At 40.3% G+C, this 16480-nt stretch overlaps 1 protein-coding gene across 13 annotated transcripts in view; it reads left to right on the top strand.

Annotated features, from left to right (window-relative positions):
* CASK (calcium/calmodulin dependent serine protein kinase) overlaps positions 1-16480 on the top strand; it is a 354148-nt gene that overhangs the window by 214316 nt on the left and 123352 nt on the right. For all 13 annotated transcript variants that reach the window (XM_053202250.1, XM_027053936.2, XM_027053933.2 and 10 more), the window contains exons 6-8: positions 3257-3359; positions 10504-10679; positions 15428-15550. In XM_053202250.1, the coding sequence (XP_053058225.1) occupies positions 3257-3359; positions 10504-10679; positions 15428-15550 (402 nt within the window). The remainder of the gene's footprint in view (positions 1-3256; positions 3360-10503; positions 10680-15427; positions 15551-16480) is intronic.

Below are 16480 nucleotides of genomic sequence, written 5' to 3'. Positions count from 1 at the left end.
CAGGTTGCTCCCTGTAAAATTACTCTTTTACATTTTGTAATTAATAAAGTATCCTGTGGGGAGCTACTCTGAGATTCTACAAATACCCTGTCACTCTTCAAACTTTTACCCACTAGTAACTACCTTTTGATGGTTCTTGCTTCAATCAGTAATCGTGATGATAACTGCCAAATGGTGATTTCTCATGCTAGAATTTCTTCTACATTTATTAATTTTCTACTCACATGACAGTTTTTCCTTCTCTCTCTTCATTTACTTATTACTTACATCAGAGACTCATGAATTCTTACTTTATTCAATAGCAAAACAGTATTTTGATTGCACATCCCAGGTAGGATATGGCATAAGGACAAAAAGAACCACAAAGAAATCGTGAACAGCATATGGTGGTTTTGTTGTTACTGGCAATGTAGGTACTTTTATACACACACCCTAGGGGATAACGCAGATGAGTAATTATGTTAATGTCATTAGGTACCAATGTTACTTGACAAAATCAAAGAAATCAAGTAACAACCCTATTGAAAGAAACCCTATGTAGCAGTATGAATTAATTTATTTTTCTTCTAAAAAATACAGATTTTTTAGCTCTGTCCACTGAAAAGGCAAAGCAGGGATAACCCAGAAGTAATAATATACCTAATACCCATATTGTGAATTTAAATACCATTTCCCACTACACAGAAATGGGGCTACTTGGAGAAATGACTGGTTCCAAATCTGGGGCAAGAAATGAATAAGGCAAACCTCAAACATCTTGTGCCTGAAAGCAAGAAAGTTCTCAGACTTCTAGAGTCTTAAAAAAGGGCATAAGAGCTGACTCCTGCTGGCTAAAAATGGGACAATTTGTACATTAATGATTATAATTGATTAAAATGCATCAATATATAAAAACCTATAAATTCATAACAATACAACAACAACAAAAAAACCTTCATTGGTCACCTTTGGAAGTTGCCTGGCAACCAACTTGTTATTCTGGAAATCATTCGTAGCAGCTTTATTCATAATATCCCCAAACTAGAAACAGCCCAAATGTCCATCAACAGGAGAATGGACAGACTGTTGTATATTCATACAAGGGTATTCACTCTGCCGTAAAAGAGAGGAACCACTGATCACAGCAAAATGGATAAGTCTCACAAACATGCTTAGTGAGAGAAGCCTTACACGAAAGAGTCCATAGTATATGGCTTTGTGTATAATACGCAGTTCTAGTACAAGCAAAACAAAGTTGTGAAAATTATTAGAACAGTGGTTTGCACTGGGGACATAGCAGCAGAGATTAAATGGAAAGGTGATGAAGGAGGTTTCTGGGATGATAACATCATGATAGAGATATGGGTTACACAGTTCTGTGCAAGGTGTCGAAGGTACTCTAAGAGTTGTGCATTTCCCAGCATGTAAATTTTACCTTAAACATCATTTTAAATATTAAACTTGAATGGCATGTGTGCTGAATTTTAGTGAAAACATGGGTTGATGGTAAGAGGAATGAGTAGATACTTGATAAAGCAAATGTTCATTGTAGAATCTATGTGTAAATATCTACAGTAAATATGCTATTTACTATACAGGTCTTTCAGTTTTCTCTGTGCTTGATAGTCTTCATAACAAAACATTGGGGAAAACTTCCATTTTGGAACCCCTAATTATGGAGCTAGGCATTATTGGCTGCTAAAATCATTGAAATAAAAGTCAATGGTGAACTTCGTAATGATGGATTGAGGCAGACAACACCCGAATCCAGAGATCAATCCTGTTGCTAAAAGTAGGACCACCAGACATTATGTTCTTCCTGATGTGTTACAAAAAACTGAAGTATTAGTGCAAAAAAACTAAAATTGAATGTGAGTCTAATCAAGCTCCTAGGTCTAACTACCAGTTTACAGAGAACACGGGAACATATTAAAGGACACTATGTAGGTGTTAATTAGCCAAGTCCAGATTCTAGGAGATTCCATGAGGGTATTTACCCAGTATCTTAACGAACCAATGGCATGAACATTTTTTAAAAAGGTTAGAAGGGGGATATGGTGTAGAGTCAGAGGGACTTAAGACCTATAGCCATCAAATGCAATGTATGGACCTTAAAAACCAGGGACGCCCAGGTGCCTGACTCAGTTGAGTGTCTGACTTCAGCTCAGGTCATGATCTCACGGTTTGTGGGTTCGAGCCATGCCTTGAGCTCTGTGCTGACAACTCAGAGCCTGGAGCATGCTTCTGATTCTGTGTCTCCCTCTCTCTCTGCCTCTCTCTCTCAAAAATAAAGTAAGATTAAAAAATTTTTGAAATAAAGGCATGAAATCTGGCTCTACTGACTTAGAGGTGAAATGAATAAAGAAAAGCAAGAGGATAGTGGGAGGGCGGACAAAGGAAGAGCCATCAGCATCCCCTAAGGACCAAAAAGAGTGGCTCTGTAGGTAAAGTCAGAAGTTTCAAGAAACATTTTGGGGTGCCTGGGTGGCTCAATTGGTTAAGTGTCTGACTCGTGATTTCGGCTCAGGTCATGATCTCATGGTTCATGGGATCAGGCCATCTATCAGGCTTTGCACTGACAGCGCAGAGCCTGCTTTGGGATTCTCTCTCCCTCTCTTTCTGCCCCTCCCCTGCACACATGTACACATGCTCACTCCCTCGCTCTCTCTTTCTCTCTCTCTCCCTGAATAAATAAATAAACATTTAAAAAACATCTCATCAAGAGGTATAAAAAACATTTTTCCTTAGGGGTGCCTGGGTGCATCAGACTCTTGGTTTCAGCTCTGGTCATGAATCTCATGGTTTGTGAGTTCAAGCCCCACATTGGGAGGACACACAGCCTGCTTGGGATTCTCTCTCTGTCCCTTTCCCACTCACACTGTCTCTGTCTCTCTCAAAATAAATAAATAAACTTTAAAAAAAAGAAAAAAACATTTTCCCTTAAACAAATGTAGACCATCACTCAAAGGAAGAGAATATCACATGAAAAGGTAGAAAATATGTCTTCCTTACTTGAACACACTTGCTTCCTCAGTAATTCTTAGCATCGTACCCTAATCTTAGAAGCAAATAATCCCTGAAAAACATTGGATACAACAGGTAAGTGTTTGGAGAAATCAGCCAGAAGTGAGGATAGAAAAAATAAGCATCCAAAATATGTCCAGGAGTTTTTAATGTATTATTATATGGTCATGTTATTTGGTTTTGTGTAAATTGAATTGTTAATCTTCAGCTAATCCTTATCTTTGGTTTGTTGTTTGTCTATTTTTCTTTCCAGCCCCACTGTGTTCTCCTCGCCTCAAAGGAAAACTCGGCACCTGTTAAACTTGGGGGCTTTGGGGTAGCTATTCAATTAGGGGAGTCTGGACTTGTAGCTGGAGGTAAGAACACGTTTTTAAAAACTTCCTTCAAAATCTGGTCACTTTCAGGCTGGTGTAAAACTTTCAAACTAAATATTAGCCCATCAGTGTTTCATACCCATTATGCCCCCCCCCCAAAAAAAAGTGCCATCATATGATTTTGAACCTTTAGAATAGACTGTGCTTTTACTCTTTGTATTCCCACCGCTTGGCAGAGAAGTGAGCCTATACATACAGAGATTAAAACATTGTTGGAATAAGGTGATATATGGGGCAAAGTGACTTCTAAAGTTGAACTGGCCGGGGGCACCTGGCTGGCTCAGTTAGTAGAGCATGTGACTCCTGATCTTGGGGTCGTGAGTGCAAGTCCCACATTGGACACAGAGCGTACTTAAAAAATAAAGTTGAACTGGCCAAGTGAAGTCCATTCTAAAACATGTGGATTAACCACTTTCAGGTTTACATCAAAGGCTAATGTTTAATTTCATACTGTTTTCCTCTTTTTATTTGTGAAAGTGTCCTGCTCAAGCTATCAATCTGCATATTTGGGAAGAGCAAGCAGATGTGAATGCAGACTGATTTTATTATTAGCCAAAGCAAAACATAATTAGAAAATTCCCATGCCAGAAAAAATAGCAGAAAGGTTAAAAATAGACATTTTCTCCACTAGTGTACAGAGGTGGATGCTAATTCCAGATTCAAGAATTTGGATTTTTATTTATTCCTTTCAATAGACTTTAGCTCAGAATGCAGCCTTGGTTTTAGTTCTGTCCCTTGGTTTTGCAAATGACGTAGTTCTCCATTCTGTAAATTATCAATTATGTAGTCCATGCCTTCGATTTGCTGTCTCCTGATACTGCCAGCCTTCACAAAGACGAAAAATATGAAAAAAAAAATATCAAAGGAAATTTTTTGAACCTATCATCTTTCATGAACGCTTATATTAAATTCAAATACCTAACAAATAATAAATATCAAAACTTTAATTTGTTACATAGATATTTCATTTAATTTAAGACACCATTACTAACACATCAAAGCAGTGTTAACAGACCATCTTTTGAAAAGTGAGCCAGGAGTCATAGTTGTATTCTTTAAATTGTTATTTCATCACATAGCCCTCTAAAATTAAATTGTGTTTAAGGAAGGACGGCGCCCAGGTGACTCAGTCAGTTAAGTGTCGAACTCTTGATCTCAGTCACAGTTCGTGAGTTCAGGTCCTGCATCTGCCTGGTCACTGACAGTGCAGAGCCTGCTTGGGATTCTCTTTCCCTCTCTCTCCCTCTCCCTCTCCCCCTCTCTCTGTCTGCCCCCTGCTTGCTCTCTCTCTTTCAAAACAAATAAATAAACTTAATAAAAATTATGTTTAGGGGCACCTAGGTGGCTCAGTCGGTTAAGCGTCTGACTTTGGCTCAAGTCATGATCTCACGGCTTGGGAGTTCGAGCCCCCCGTTTGGCTCTGTGCTACCAGCTCAGAGCCTGGAGCCTGCTTCAGATTCTGTGCCTCCCCCTCTCTCTGACCCTTCCCCACTCACACTCTGTCCCTCTCTCTCTCTCTCAAAAAAAAATTAAACATTCAAAATAAAATTATGTTTATGGGGCACCTGAGTGTCTCAGTCAGTTAAGCGTCCGACTCTTGATCTCAGCTCGGGTCTTGATCTCAGGGTCGTGAGTTCAAGCCTCATGTTGGGCTCCACACTAAGCATGGATCATACTTTAAAAAACAACTAAAAATAAATTTAAAAATAAAATTAAATTATGTTTACATTTTCTTCTAGTTTTACATTCTCTTCCAGCTAATCATTTCCAACAATGTGAAAAATTGCAACAAGTATAGTTTTAAAAACTGATTTTTTTCCCCTAATTCAGAACTTGCTTCTGTGATTAGAAGGACTGACCTTAGGATCAGATAGGAACACATCATTTAATTGTAGAATCATTGAATCTCAGAATGCCAAGGGCCTTAACTTCTCCAGTCTTGTAACCAATGATTGCCTTCTCTCATAAAATTCCCAGCAAAAGGCTGAGCTCTAGTTTAATTCCTCAGCTGGCAAAGAATTCACTATGATCTGGGCCCGTATTTCCGTTTTTGGAAAGCTTACATACTGAAACATTAATCTTTGCATAGAACAGAAATCCATCTTTCCATCATTTCCACCCAGTGGTGCTACTTCTGACTTGCGGGGCCATGCACACCAATTTTAATCCTTCCACATCACAGCCATTCAGATGGTTAAAGACAGTGATCGTGTGCCCCAAAGTCTGATCCAGATTAACTTGCCTAGGTTAATTTAGCCATTTCTTATATGAGAATCTCCTCACTGGAGCCAAGACTGAGCACAATGACAGGTGCAGTCCAGCAGCACTTGGGGCTGTTGCTTTTGCTGCAGGTCTTACATTTCTATCAGGCTTACCAAATTGCATTAGCTTCTTGGACAGCCACGTAACACCACTGGCTCATATTGATTTTGCAATCAACTGCAACTCCCAAGTTGGTTTTAAACAAATGTTGCTATTAAACTACCTCTCTTAAATCTGGTATTTGTACAGATCATCCCTGTGGAAAGACTACACAATTATAACAAATAAATTCTGATGATTACATACCCACAGTTGATGAGATGAAATGAAATGACACAAAGTCCTTTTTATATGTTCTATACGGGCCACATATAATGACTTTGTTTCTCTTTATCTGGGGTATCCTATTAGTATTCAAAGCATCAGCTTCGTATTTTACTGTGCATCTTTATTGAAGGGGAAAAACAGACTCATTACACTTACCTAGACATTTTCTACATGTTAATCTACTTTCTTAAAGTCCATGAACTTTTCCCCTAAATTGTATACATTTTTTTCTTAATGCTTATTTATATTTGAGAGAGACAGAAAGACTGAGTGTTTGTGGGGGAGGGGCAGAGAGCGAGGGAGACACAGAATCTGAAGCAGGCTCCAGGCTCTCAGCTGTCAGCACAGAGCCCGATGCAGGGCTCGAACCCACGAACTTCAAGATCATGACCTGTGCCGAAGTTGGATGCTTAACCTACTGAGCCACCCAGGCGCCCCTAAACTGTACATTTTTAAAGCTGATTTTGAACCTATGGTGTGTCAGTTTGCAAAATTTATTTTTCTTGGTGATTCTAGAATTAAAATCTTTCTGATGGTCAAAATGTCATTTCTTAGCATACCTACCCTTCCAGTCTTGAAAAAACTACTTCACACATTATAGTGTCTTTAGATATAACATATGTAGACAAAAGATACCCTCTTGTAGAAAGCTTTCTTACTGTTTAAGGTGTTTTTGAAACTATGCTACTGTTAGCTTGTTTGCTAATACTTAACAGCTATTCCCCTGTCAGTTGGAATCTTTGATTACTCAGTCCTCCAAATAGAAAAGAATTCTCTCCTTTATATATTCCATAGAGTAGAAACCACTTACATGTATTCACATTTAACCTGTCTGAAATCCTGCTATTTGGAAAACTTACTTATCCAGAAGATAACTAGGAACCTACAGAGCAATTATTTTTGCAGCAAGACGTTTCTTGACCTTAATACCTATTCATGGTCTTCTCAAATGGGCTTCTGAGGACACACTGTCTGAAACTGGCATGCTGCCATTTTTCATAGTTTTATGGATTCATGTTCCTTAACGCTTTGCACCTGCTACTCCCTGTGATTGGAATACCTTTTGTCATTTTCAGTATCTACTTAACTCTTACTGCTCCTGAAGGCTGAGAGGCTGAGCTGACAATCATCTCCTCTTAAAAAGCAGGCTGATGTTCACCATCCCAAGTTAGGCAACCCTATTCCTTCTCTTCCATTCCACCATAACTATCTGGGCTACATACCTCCAGGTCATATTTGATGCAGGGATTCGTAATCACATCAAAGACTGAGCTTTGTGAGGACAAGGGGGATCATAGTTTATCCCTCTGGATGTCCACAGCACCTCCCACTGTGCCTAGGACCTAGCAGGCACTTGGGAAATTGTTAGGAAATAAATGAAAATCTGGTTGCTAATCAGTTTCTGGTTAATAGCAGATTTTATGCAACAGATTAGGAGAAGACAAGGCTGGAGTAAGCGCAGTAAGAGAAAAGAAATGAAAGCCTGACAGAAAAAGTATATTGAGCAGATACCAAAGGGTAGAAAGCACAGCCCCCATTTAATACTGAAGAACTTAGCCCTTGCATACCCATGAAGTTCCTGAGGGCATTTTCTGTTCTACAGCGTACTTCTTTCATTGATACCCGCAGGACAATTCTGAGTCATCAAGAAATGGTTAAATTATGTGCATCATCTTGTGTAAAAGAAGTCCAAAAATTGTAGAAAGACAACCATCCAAAATTATTAAAGTAAAAACGGTTTGAGTGTGTAAAGATTCAAGTCCTAAAGTATTGAATAGGTAGCTATTCAGAACAACTCCTTATCCTGAGCTTCCAGGTAATGAGGTTTTATTATATTATCCCCAAATCTGACCTTTAAATATTTAAATGTATATCTGAACTTTGTCAGATACAGTGACGTGTAATTTGGTTTGGTAATTGACCACAAAATTCTAAGAACAGGAAGTCAAAATCATAAAAATCAAGTGACCACAAAGAAGGAAAAGTCAAGTGATCGCAAGCAAGGAGTCCGGGAAGGTTGGTGTGTGTTAAGGGTGAACTCTAGTCCTTTCACCTACCGATCGGCATAAGATACTGTAAAAAACTCATTCCTATATATTCTTTCCCCCATCATCTGTGAGCAAATTCTGGAACCAAAAGACATGTATGTTCCTCAAGAATGAGCGGGGGCACCTGGCATGGCTCAATCAGTTAAACATCCAACTTCAGACCAGGTCATGCTCTCACGGTTCACAAGTTTGAGCCCTGCATCAGTCATGGGTCAGTGGGGAGCCTGCTTGGGATTCTCTCTCTCTCTGCCCCTGCCCCGTCAAAATTAAATAAATAAACTTTTTTTAAAAAAATGAATGAACATTAAGGGTGCCTGGTGGCTCAGTCGCTTAAGCATCTGACTCTTGATTTCAGGTCATGATCTCATGGTTCGTAGGATCAAGTCCCACATCAGGCTCTGTGCTGAAAGAGTGGAGCCTGCTTGGGATCCTCTCTCCCTCTGTCTCTCTGCCTGCCTCTGTCTCTCTTTTTCTTTCTCTCTCTCTCTCTCAAAATAAATTTAAAAACATTAAAACAGGGGCACCTGGGTGGCTCAGTTGGTTAACCATCTGACTTGGGCTCAGGTCATGATCTCACGGTTTGTGGGTTCGAGCCCGCATCGGGCTCTGTGCTGACAGCTCAGAGCCTGGAGCCTGCTTCAGATTCTGTGTCTCCTCCTCTCTCTGCCCCTCCCTCAACTAGTGCTCTCTCTCGCTTGCACATGCGCTCTCTCTTTCACTCTCTCTCTCTCTCAAAATAAATTTAAAAACATTAAAACAGGGGCACCTGGGTGGCTCAGTCGGTTAACCATCCGACTTGGGCTCAGGTCATGATCTCACGGTTTGTGGGTTCAAGCCCGCATCGGGCTCTGTGCTGATAGCTCAGAGCCTGGAGCCTGCTTCAGATTCTGTGTGTGTGTGTCTCTCTCTCTGCCCCTCCCCCCTTGCTTGTGCTCTGTCTCCCTTTCTGTGTCTCAAAAATAAATAAACATTAAAAAACATATTAAGAAGAATAAATGCTAATTTTCCAGACTGGGGTAGTCTTTCATCCAGGTAAACAGAATCTCCTTTTTGAGTTGCTCAGGCCTTTCTCATGTAGGAAGTGGTGTAGGAGTCAAGTCGAGTTTCAAAACCTCATCCCAGCTGTAAGAAGGTGCTTGACTGGGGCCATGGTGCCGGTACCCTGACTGGTACCTTGATCTCTTGCCCTGCTTTGCCCAGCTCCTGCCATCAGAACAAGGCGAACTGTCCAGCATGTTCATGAAGTAGGAGGCTTAGCTCTCGTTCTTTCAGCTTCTCAGTGTTACCAGAGGAAGCAAAATGAGGCAATATGGAATAAAAATCTTCCCTTCCAACTAGTATAGTTTCCACTGGTCTACTGCACATTTTAACTGAGAATATTTTCATTCTCTGAACCCCGAAGTTAACCTCTTCCATTATGTGGGAAGAAGGGGAACCATAATGACCCACAGCAAAGGTCCTTTTTTTATTATTATTTCTTTAAACCACAGTTCTCAGCTCTAGATAAAGTGTCACACGGTGTTGAAACTAAAAAATGATCTTGGACTTGATATGATAAGAGAGAAGGGGCAGGGAAAGGAGGAAGGAAAGAAGGCGAAGGCCGGGCCTGCATGCAAGAAGAGTTGCCAAGGCTGGTGGGCACTTCCCCTCCCACAGTAATTTCCCTACAGGGCACAGCTTTTCATTCTGCAGTAGAAGAAAAGACTTATGTAGGAATACTGAGTTAAAAGATGATTACTAGTGTACAAGTAACTGCTATCAGATTCCTTCCTAAAAGCTAGTTTTGATGGGGGTTGGAGAGAAAACTCTTTAAAGAAGATGGAGGCCATGTAGGGCTCCATTCCATGAACCGTGAGATCATGACCTGAGCCGAAATCAAGAATAGGTCACTTAACCAACTGAGCCACCCAGGTGCCCCTGAGCATGTGGCTCTTGATCTTGGGGTTGTGATTTCAAGTCCCACGCTAGGTGTAGAGATTACTTAAAAATAAAATCTTTTTTTAAAAAAACAAAAGGGCACCTGGGTGGCTCAGTCGGTTAAGCGTCCGACTTCGGCTCAGGTCATGATCTGACCCACAGTTCGTGGGTTCGAGCCCCGTGCCGGGCTCTGTGCTGACAGCTCAGAGCCTGGAGCCTGCTTTGGAGTCTGTGTCTGTCTGACACTCACTCACTCTCTCTCTCTCTCTCTCTCTCTCTCTCTGTCCCTCCCTCTCAAAAATAAAAAAGCATCAAAAAAAAATTTAATAAAAGTAAAAAAATAAACAACAACAAAAAAGACAAAGTACCTGTCCTGTCCTGGGCTCGTATTTTCAAGAGGTGATTAAATAATGATTTTCCTTCTGCCTTTTTTGCCCCTTGATTTTATGGAGGTGGAGGTGGTAAGAGAATATTTAAATTGTTAAAACTTTTCCTTGAAACTGTTATTGTTCTATTTTCAGTTAAAGCCCGTTTTATGTAAACATTCTTCCTTGTTGTTGTTTGAAACGTAGGACGCGTTGGAACACCTCATTTTATGGCCCCAGAAGTTGTCAAAAGAGAGCCTTATGGAAAACCTGTAGATGTCTGGGGTTGTGGCGTGATCCTTTTTATCCTGCTAAGTGGTTGCTTGCCTTTTTATGGAACCAAGGAAAGATTGTTTGAAGGCATTATTAAAGGAAAATATAAGGTAATATATTATGAATGTTTTATTTTTGTATTGAAATTAAATTATTCCGAAAAATGTGAAGTTGCTATCTGCCTTTGGACTTCCTGATTGTCACGTAGTTACCCAGTCAGAGAAAAGTTCTTTGCTGACATCATTGATCCACTTGCCTTGTCAGATAATATAGGCCTCAAGTAAATTTCTGAATCACTATCAGCTGCACTGTCGTCTAGGCAGAAGGGAGGAGGAGACTGGCTTCAAAACAACCACGGCCTTGCCCCTCCATTCCCCTCTCCTTGGTGCTGCACCTGAAGTCTATCCCACATGTTTGGAACCCAACCCCATGTTTAGGCTAGAAAACAGGGACCTTAGTCCTCTTTGATACAGAATCCTGTATGTGCAAATCAACAGTTTAGGAGTCTTGGGCCCTCAGATTCAGAAAACCAATGCTTTTCTCACAAATCCATTCTAGCAAAACTGCCCATTTAGCTAGGTCAGAGAAATTGTTTGGTTAGTGCCCTACTTATTTCAAATAAAATTCTAGTTTGGGGAAAGAATTTGGAATGACCCTTGGAATTTACTGTGATAGAATTTGACCTTTTTATTTTACCTCAGGTAAGATGTTTGTGACACATGTGAGCCCAGATTTCAAAAGTACCCATTCTTCCTGGGGTGACCAGACCGCCTATTCAGGCTAATCTTAGAAAATAAACTCATTTGGCCCTTCTTTCCATAATTTGGGGAAAGGGCTTCATTATTAAAGCTTTTTGCTCAATTTTTAGTGAAAGTGGAAATTTCATCCCAGTGAGTTAGCAATTCTATATTTTATATTTCATATGAGCCTTTATTTGTTTTGCTTTACCACACATCTTGTTCCACGTTATGTAGTCAAGTAGCACTGCTGAAACCCTTGTCATTTACATCCCAGGACAAACCAAAATGCCACTATCACAGCTGCATCTCACAACATAATTTAGAGCCATTTTGGTGGGACTTAAACATTCATATTCTTCTTAGACTCCTGTGGATTAGAAACCACATACATTGTTCCCAGTCTTGTGAATAGCGTGTTATTACTTGCATTATTAAAAAATTAAAAAAATTCATCACTGACATTGTGAGTGGCTATAGCAAAAAGAGCTAAGGAACACTTGAAAATTCATAAGCTAAAGGTTGGTCTCGCTGTCCCAGCTCTTCCATCCATTTGCCCTCTACCATCATGTGTGGCTGACAGAGTCAGATGCTGTGTATGGGAAACATGGGGGAGTGTGTGTCTGGATACCAGATCAGGGCGGCTTATGTTGGGGTTCTTTTTCCGCCCCATACTACTGAAACCTGTGCTTTCTATTCAACAGAAGCACTGTTTCATTTTCAGCCATGCCTGGTAACGTAAGAGCAAACACACGGGTTTGTGTAGTGCCAGACTCCAAAACTGTGAGACCTGTTTTCTTTTCATTGCCTCAGTAATGTTAGAGTTTTATAAAGGACTTCCAGGAAACGGGGGACAAAAGAAATGAAAGGCAAAGTAGCTTCAGAGTGGCAGCCTTGTCCTTTTTTTCTTTTTTTACTATTTTACTTTTGAGAGAGCATAAGCGGGGGGGGGGGGGGGGGGGGGGGCGGGGGGGCAGAGGATTCGAAGCGGGCTCTGTGCTAACAGCAGCGAGCCCACAGCCTTGTCCTTTTAAACCGTAAGTGAAGCCTGTAGAGGTGCAAATGAATTATGCTTTTAATTTTTAGCCTTGTGTAATCATCAGCCTATAAGGGCATGCAGGTTTGCCTCTTGTTTTATTTGGATTAAGGTCTATGCCAAAACTCCGTTAACAGAGAAAGATGTTTTAAGTATAGGTTTTGTTCTGCTTCTCTTAGAGTCAGTTGGCCACTGGGGAATAAAATCAATCCTTCCAAGGTAACTAAATGTCTCAGGAAACTGCTTGTAAGTAATCATCCTCCTCCAATCCCTGGAAATTGTGAGTGGCTGTCAGGAATGCATGGCCCTGGCTTTCTCATTGAATTTTGCCAAGTGAAACCACAGGTACTTAACATATGAAAATAAACACAATTAGCAATGCATCAGCATCATAATACTAATACTAGAAGTAATGATAGCTAACTCACACATAGCACTTAGTATGTGCCTGGAACTGTTGCTAAGCACTCATATTTAACTCATTTTATCCTCACAGTGACTTATGACGTAGATACCGTATAATAAAATCTCCCACCTGCCTTTTGGAGTTATAAGCATTTGCTAATAATAGAATTCTTCCTTTGTGCTAGTTTAGTTGCTAACTTCCTGGTTTCCAAGGCAATGTGCTTCATTCCAGCAGCCTCTGGTATTTGATTTCCTCTATTTTTAAAGCACTGAATAGTTTTTTTGTTTCTTTGTAAGAAATGTGGGCTCTTCACACAGGCCAAAAATTAAATTATTTTAAAACCTCCATTCTTAGTACTATAGTAAGTCAGATGGGCATGACAGCTATATCATAGTTTCTGTACCTGGAGGTTTGAAGCTTTGATGTTAATAACTTATTTACTCTTTTACTTGGCTAACCTCACCTCTCACTTATATTCATGCCTTTTTTTTTTTTTAAATACAAAAGCCCCACATTTTCAGCAGCTTTGTTTGAAGTAGAGATCCATCTCTACCATCAATGATAAAGCTGGTGGGCCTTTCATATATATATATGTATATGTATGTATACACACACACATACATACTGTGCTGTGATTCTGTCAGCATTTATTTTTACATTTTTTTATCGAAAATTTCAAACAAAAGTAGTAGCGATAAGAGTACAGTGAACCCCCAGCTTCACCACTTAGCAACATATAGCCAATCTGGTTTGATCTGTATTCCACATACTAGCCGAGTATTTTGAAGCAAACCTCAAAAAGAGTTTCATCACCCCGGTGGTTCTTAACAGAAGAACTATGAACAAAATCCTTGATCTATAGGGGTGTTTTTCAAGAAAATTTTGATGGCCTCTTTTAAAAAGTGTTATAGTTTATAAACTGCTACTGGCCTTAAGCGATTTTAGTTGAACTTTTCTCATTTGCTAGCTTACTTGATCTTTTAAGGTAGATATCTGAGAATACCACTTAACTGGGATATATGCTAACATTTAATTTCAATTAACTTTTTTCTAAAAGACAAAAATATGTTTCTCAAAGTATGAAAAGATGCAGTGTGTCACTGTCTATCATCATGGGTAGCCAGTCGGTACGTCCACAGCTGGTCGAGGCGTCCATGGCTTTAGTTTTCAAATAAGCGAGACTATTCTGTAGCCCTGTTTTGTTCCCCTTATAAACTCAGCCTCCCAGATTAATTTCAGCTACTCTTCTCAGCCACAGAAAGAGGGAAACCCTGGATTGGACTCCCTCAGAAACAGGATGGGGGAGCATCTACTTCTCAACCTCTACTCACTTGAGAAATCTTACTGCCAGTTGCAGATAACTTCTCAACCCCTTTCCCTGAGGATAAATCATTCCAACCTTAAAGAGCACATCTGCTCCAGGATGGGGAAGAGGGAACAAGGCTAAGCCTCATGCAATCACCTACATTATTTCAAACTGACCAATTGATGACAATTTCAGTAGGATGGCAACAGTAAGGCAGTCACTTTAGTTAAGAGATCTGACAAGCAGAAGTGACTCTTGTTTGGAATTCTGCCTGTTAGAAAAAGAACAAGGAACATCTTTCACTCCCCGTCCACCAGTATGGAACCTCCTAGTAGCCAGAGCGAATTTCAGTGTCAAATGCTAACCCTTGGCCACACTGTAGTGATTCCTGTGAACTGTGATGCAAGTCGTGATTTCGTTTGGCTTTAAATTGTTAGGGACTTTATTCTCCATCTTTCTCCCTTAGAAGGTGACCTAGGTCTCCTCTCATTCAACCCATGGTATTGCTAGCTCCTGGCACCAGGCATCTTATGCAAACTCACCCGTCCAGTTGGCTTCTTGATACTAAATAAGGAATGAGGCCCCACTGGCCTCTCCCCACCTGTCCCCACTTACCTTCCCAGCGGCAAGCCCTAAGCGTCCCTTCCCTTTTTCTTCTTCCTGGTCTCGGAAATACTTTTTCCCCTGGAGCCACCTTGCTCTTTTCCTCACAGATCCACTTTCTCACAAGCCTTGTATCCTTTGATCAACTCATAGTTTTTATCCATTTGTTTGACTTTAGTCAATTGACCTTGTGGCTGAGTTGTCTCACATTTCTACAAGAGGGGCAAAAGTAACTTCACGGAAGACAATATACAAGTGAATGGGTTATTCTCTAGGGCCGATGGTAACAGTATATGTTTTCTAAAATACTGAAATTGGTATACAGTGACCAAAATATCCTAGTAGGAACTTTGCATAACTTCACAATTACTGTGGATTCCAGTTTTTCAAGAGAGAAGGTTTTAAAAATGTCTTTGAAATTTTTAACCTAAAAATTTTAATCCTTTCTAGATCAAAGTATCTAGTCTCTTCAGCTAAGGTAGAAACTGAAGTTGTGAGCATTCTATTCTTCAACTATTAAAAATATTATAACTTCTGTGACATCAAGAACATATGTAAGGGATGCTTATTGATACAAAACCTCATATACGTAGCAACAGCCACCAAAGACTTGCCTTTGTCCTCTTCCTTAGAAAGCAAACCTATAGAATCAGATTTCTGTTCTTTGAGAATTATATTCACATTGAAACAGTGTAGGAATGTTCCATCAATGGTGAATGTTAACTTCTCCCTGGGCAGTAACTATGCAATTTTCCTTTCCTTCTCTTCAGATGAATCCAAGGCAGTGGAGCCATATCTCTGAAAGTGCCAAAGACCTAGTCCGTCGCATGCTGATGCTGGATCCAGCTGAAAGGATCACCGTTTATGAAGCACTGAATCACCCATGGCTTAAGGTACCTGAGCCCATAGGTGGCCATCTACACTTTGTCTGAACCCTTCCAGCCAGAGGAGTATATTGCTCCTCAAGGCAACTCTTCACATCTTTTTCCTGAGTCCTTTTTTTTTATTCTTTGACTTTTATTCATCTTGTTTGCTGTTCCTGCACAACCTCTGTAAATATCTGATTAGAGGAATATACCATTCTAGTGACATTCCGCCAGCAGCGGGATTAGAAGCAGATTGAGGCAGAATGTACCAGGGAGGAAGGCCTGTTGGTTGTCCACCAACACAGGTTCCAAAGATGTGCAGCACGAACAAGTGAAGTAGTACTGTGTTTATGACCAAAAGTTACAATCTTGGGCGTAACCATGTGGTTCATAACATTACTTTTACTTCAAGAGATACTAGATATGGATTGACTGTTTTCGGAAAATACTTGCTTTTAAAATTTTATTTATTTATTTTGAGAGAGAATCCTAAGCAGACTCCCCACTGTCAACGCAGAGCCTGATGCGGGGTTCGATCTCAGGAACAGTGAGATCATGACCTGAGTCAGACGCTTCACCAACCAAGCCACCCAGGTGCCCCGGAAAAAGCTCGATTTTTTTCAATTCTTTCTCTATCCTATCTCACAGATGCATATTAAGGAAACTTGTAACTTGGGACTTCGACGCAAAGCACTATTTAATTAACACATTATATGTTTCGGTAATTCCAGGAAGTTCTCACCGTACAGGTGAGAAAACAAAGGCTCAGAGAGGTTGAGAATCTTGCCCCAAGTCACAGAAGTTGTCAGTGGTTGAACCAGGATTTTAACTGAGCCTACCAAACCATGCTTTACTTTGCGTGCAAGGTCCTCTCTTTTTCACTTGCTCAAGGACATCACTCCAGCAATATCCCCTTTCCTGCATCATCGCTTTTCTGTCTCTGTTGAACCTAATATA

This window comes from Acinonyx jubatus, chromosome X (genome assembly GCF_027475565.1).
Source record: "Acinonyx jubatus isolate Ajub_Pintada_27869175 chromosome X, VMU_Ajub_asm_v1.0, whole genome shotgun sequence".
NCBI lineage: Eukaryota > Metazoa > Chordata > Mammalia > Carnivora > Felidae > Acinonyx > Acinonyx jubatus.
Note: the sequence above shows the minus strand (reverse complement) of the source record. Positions and strands in the feature narration are given on the sequence as shown.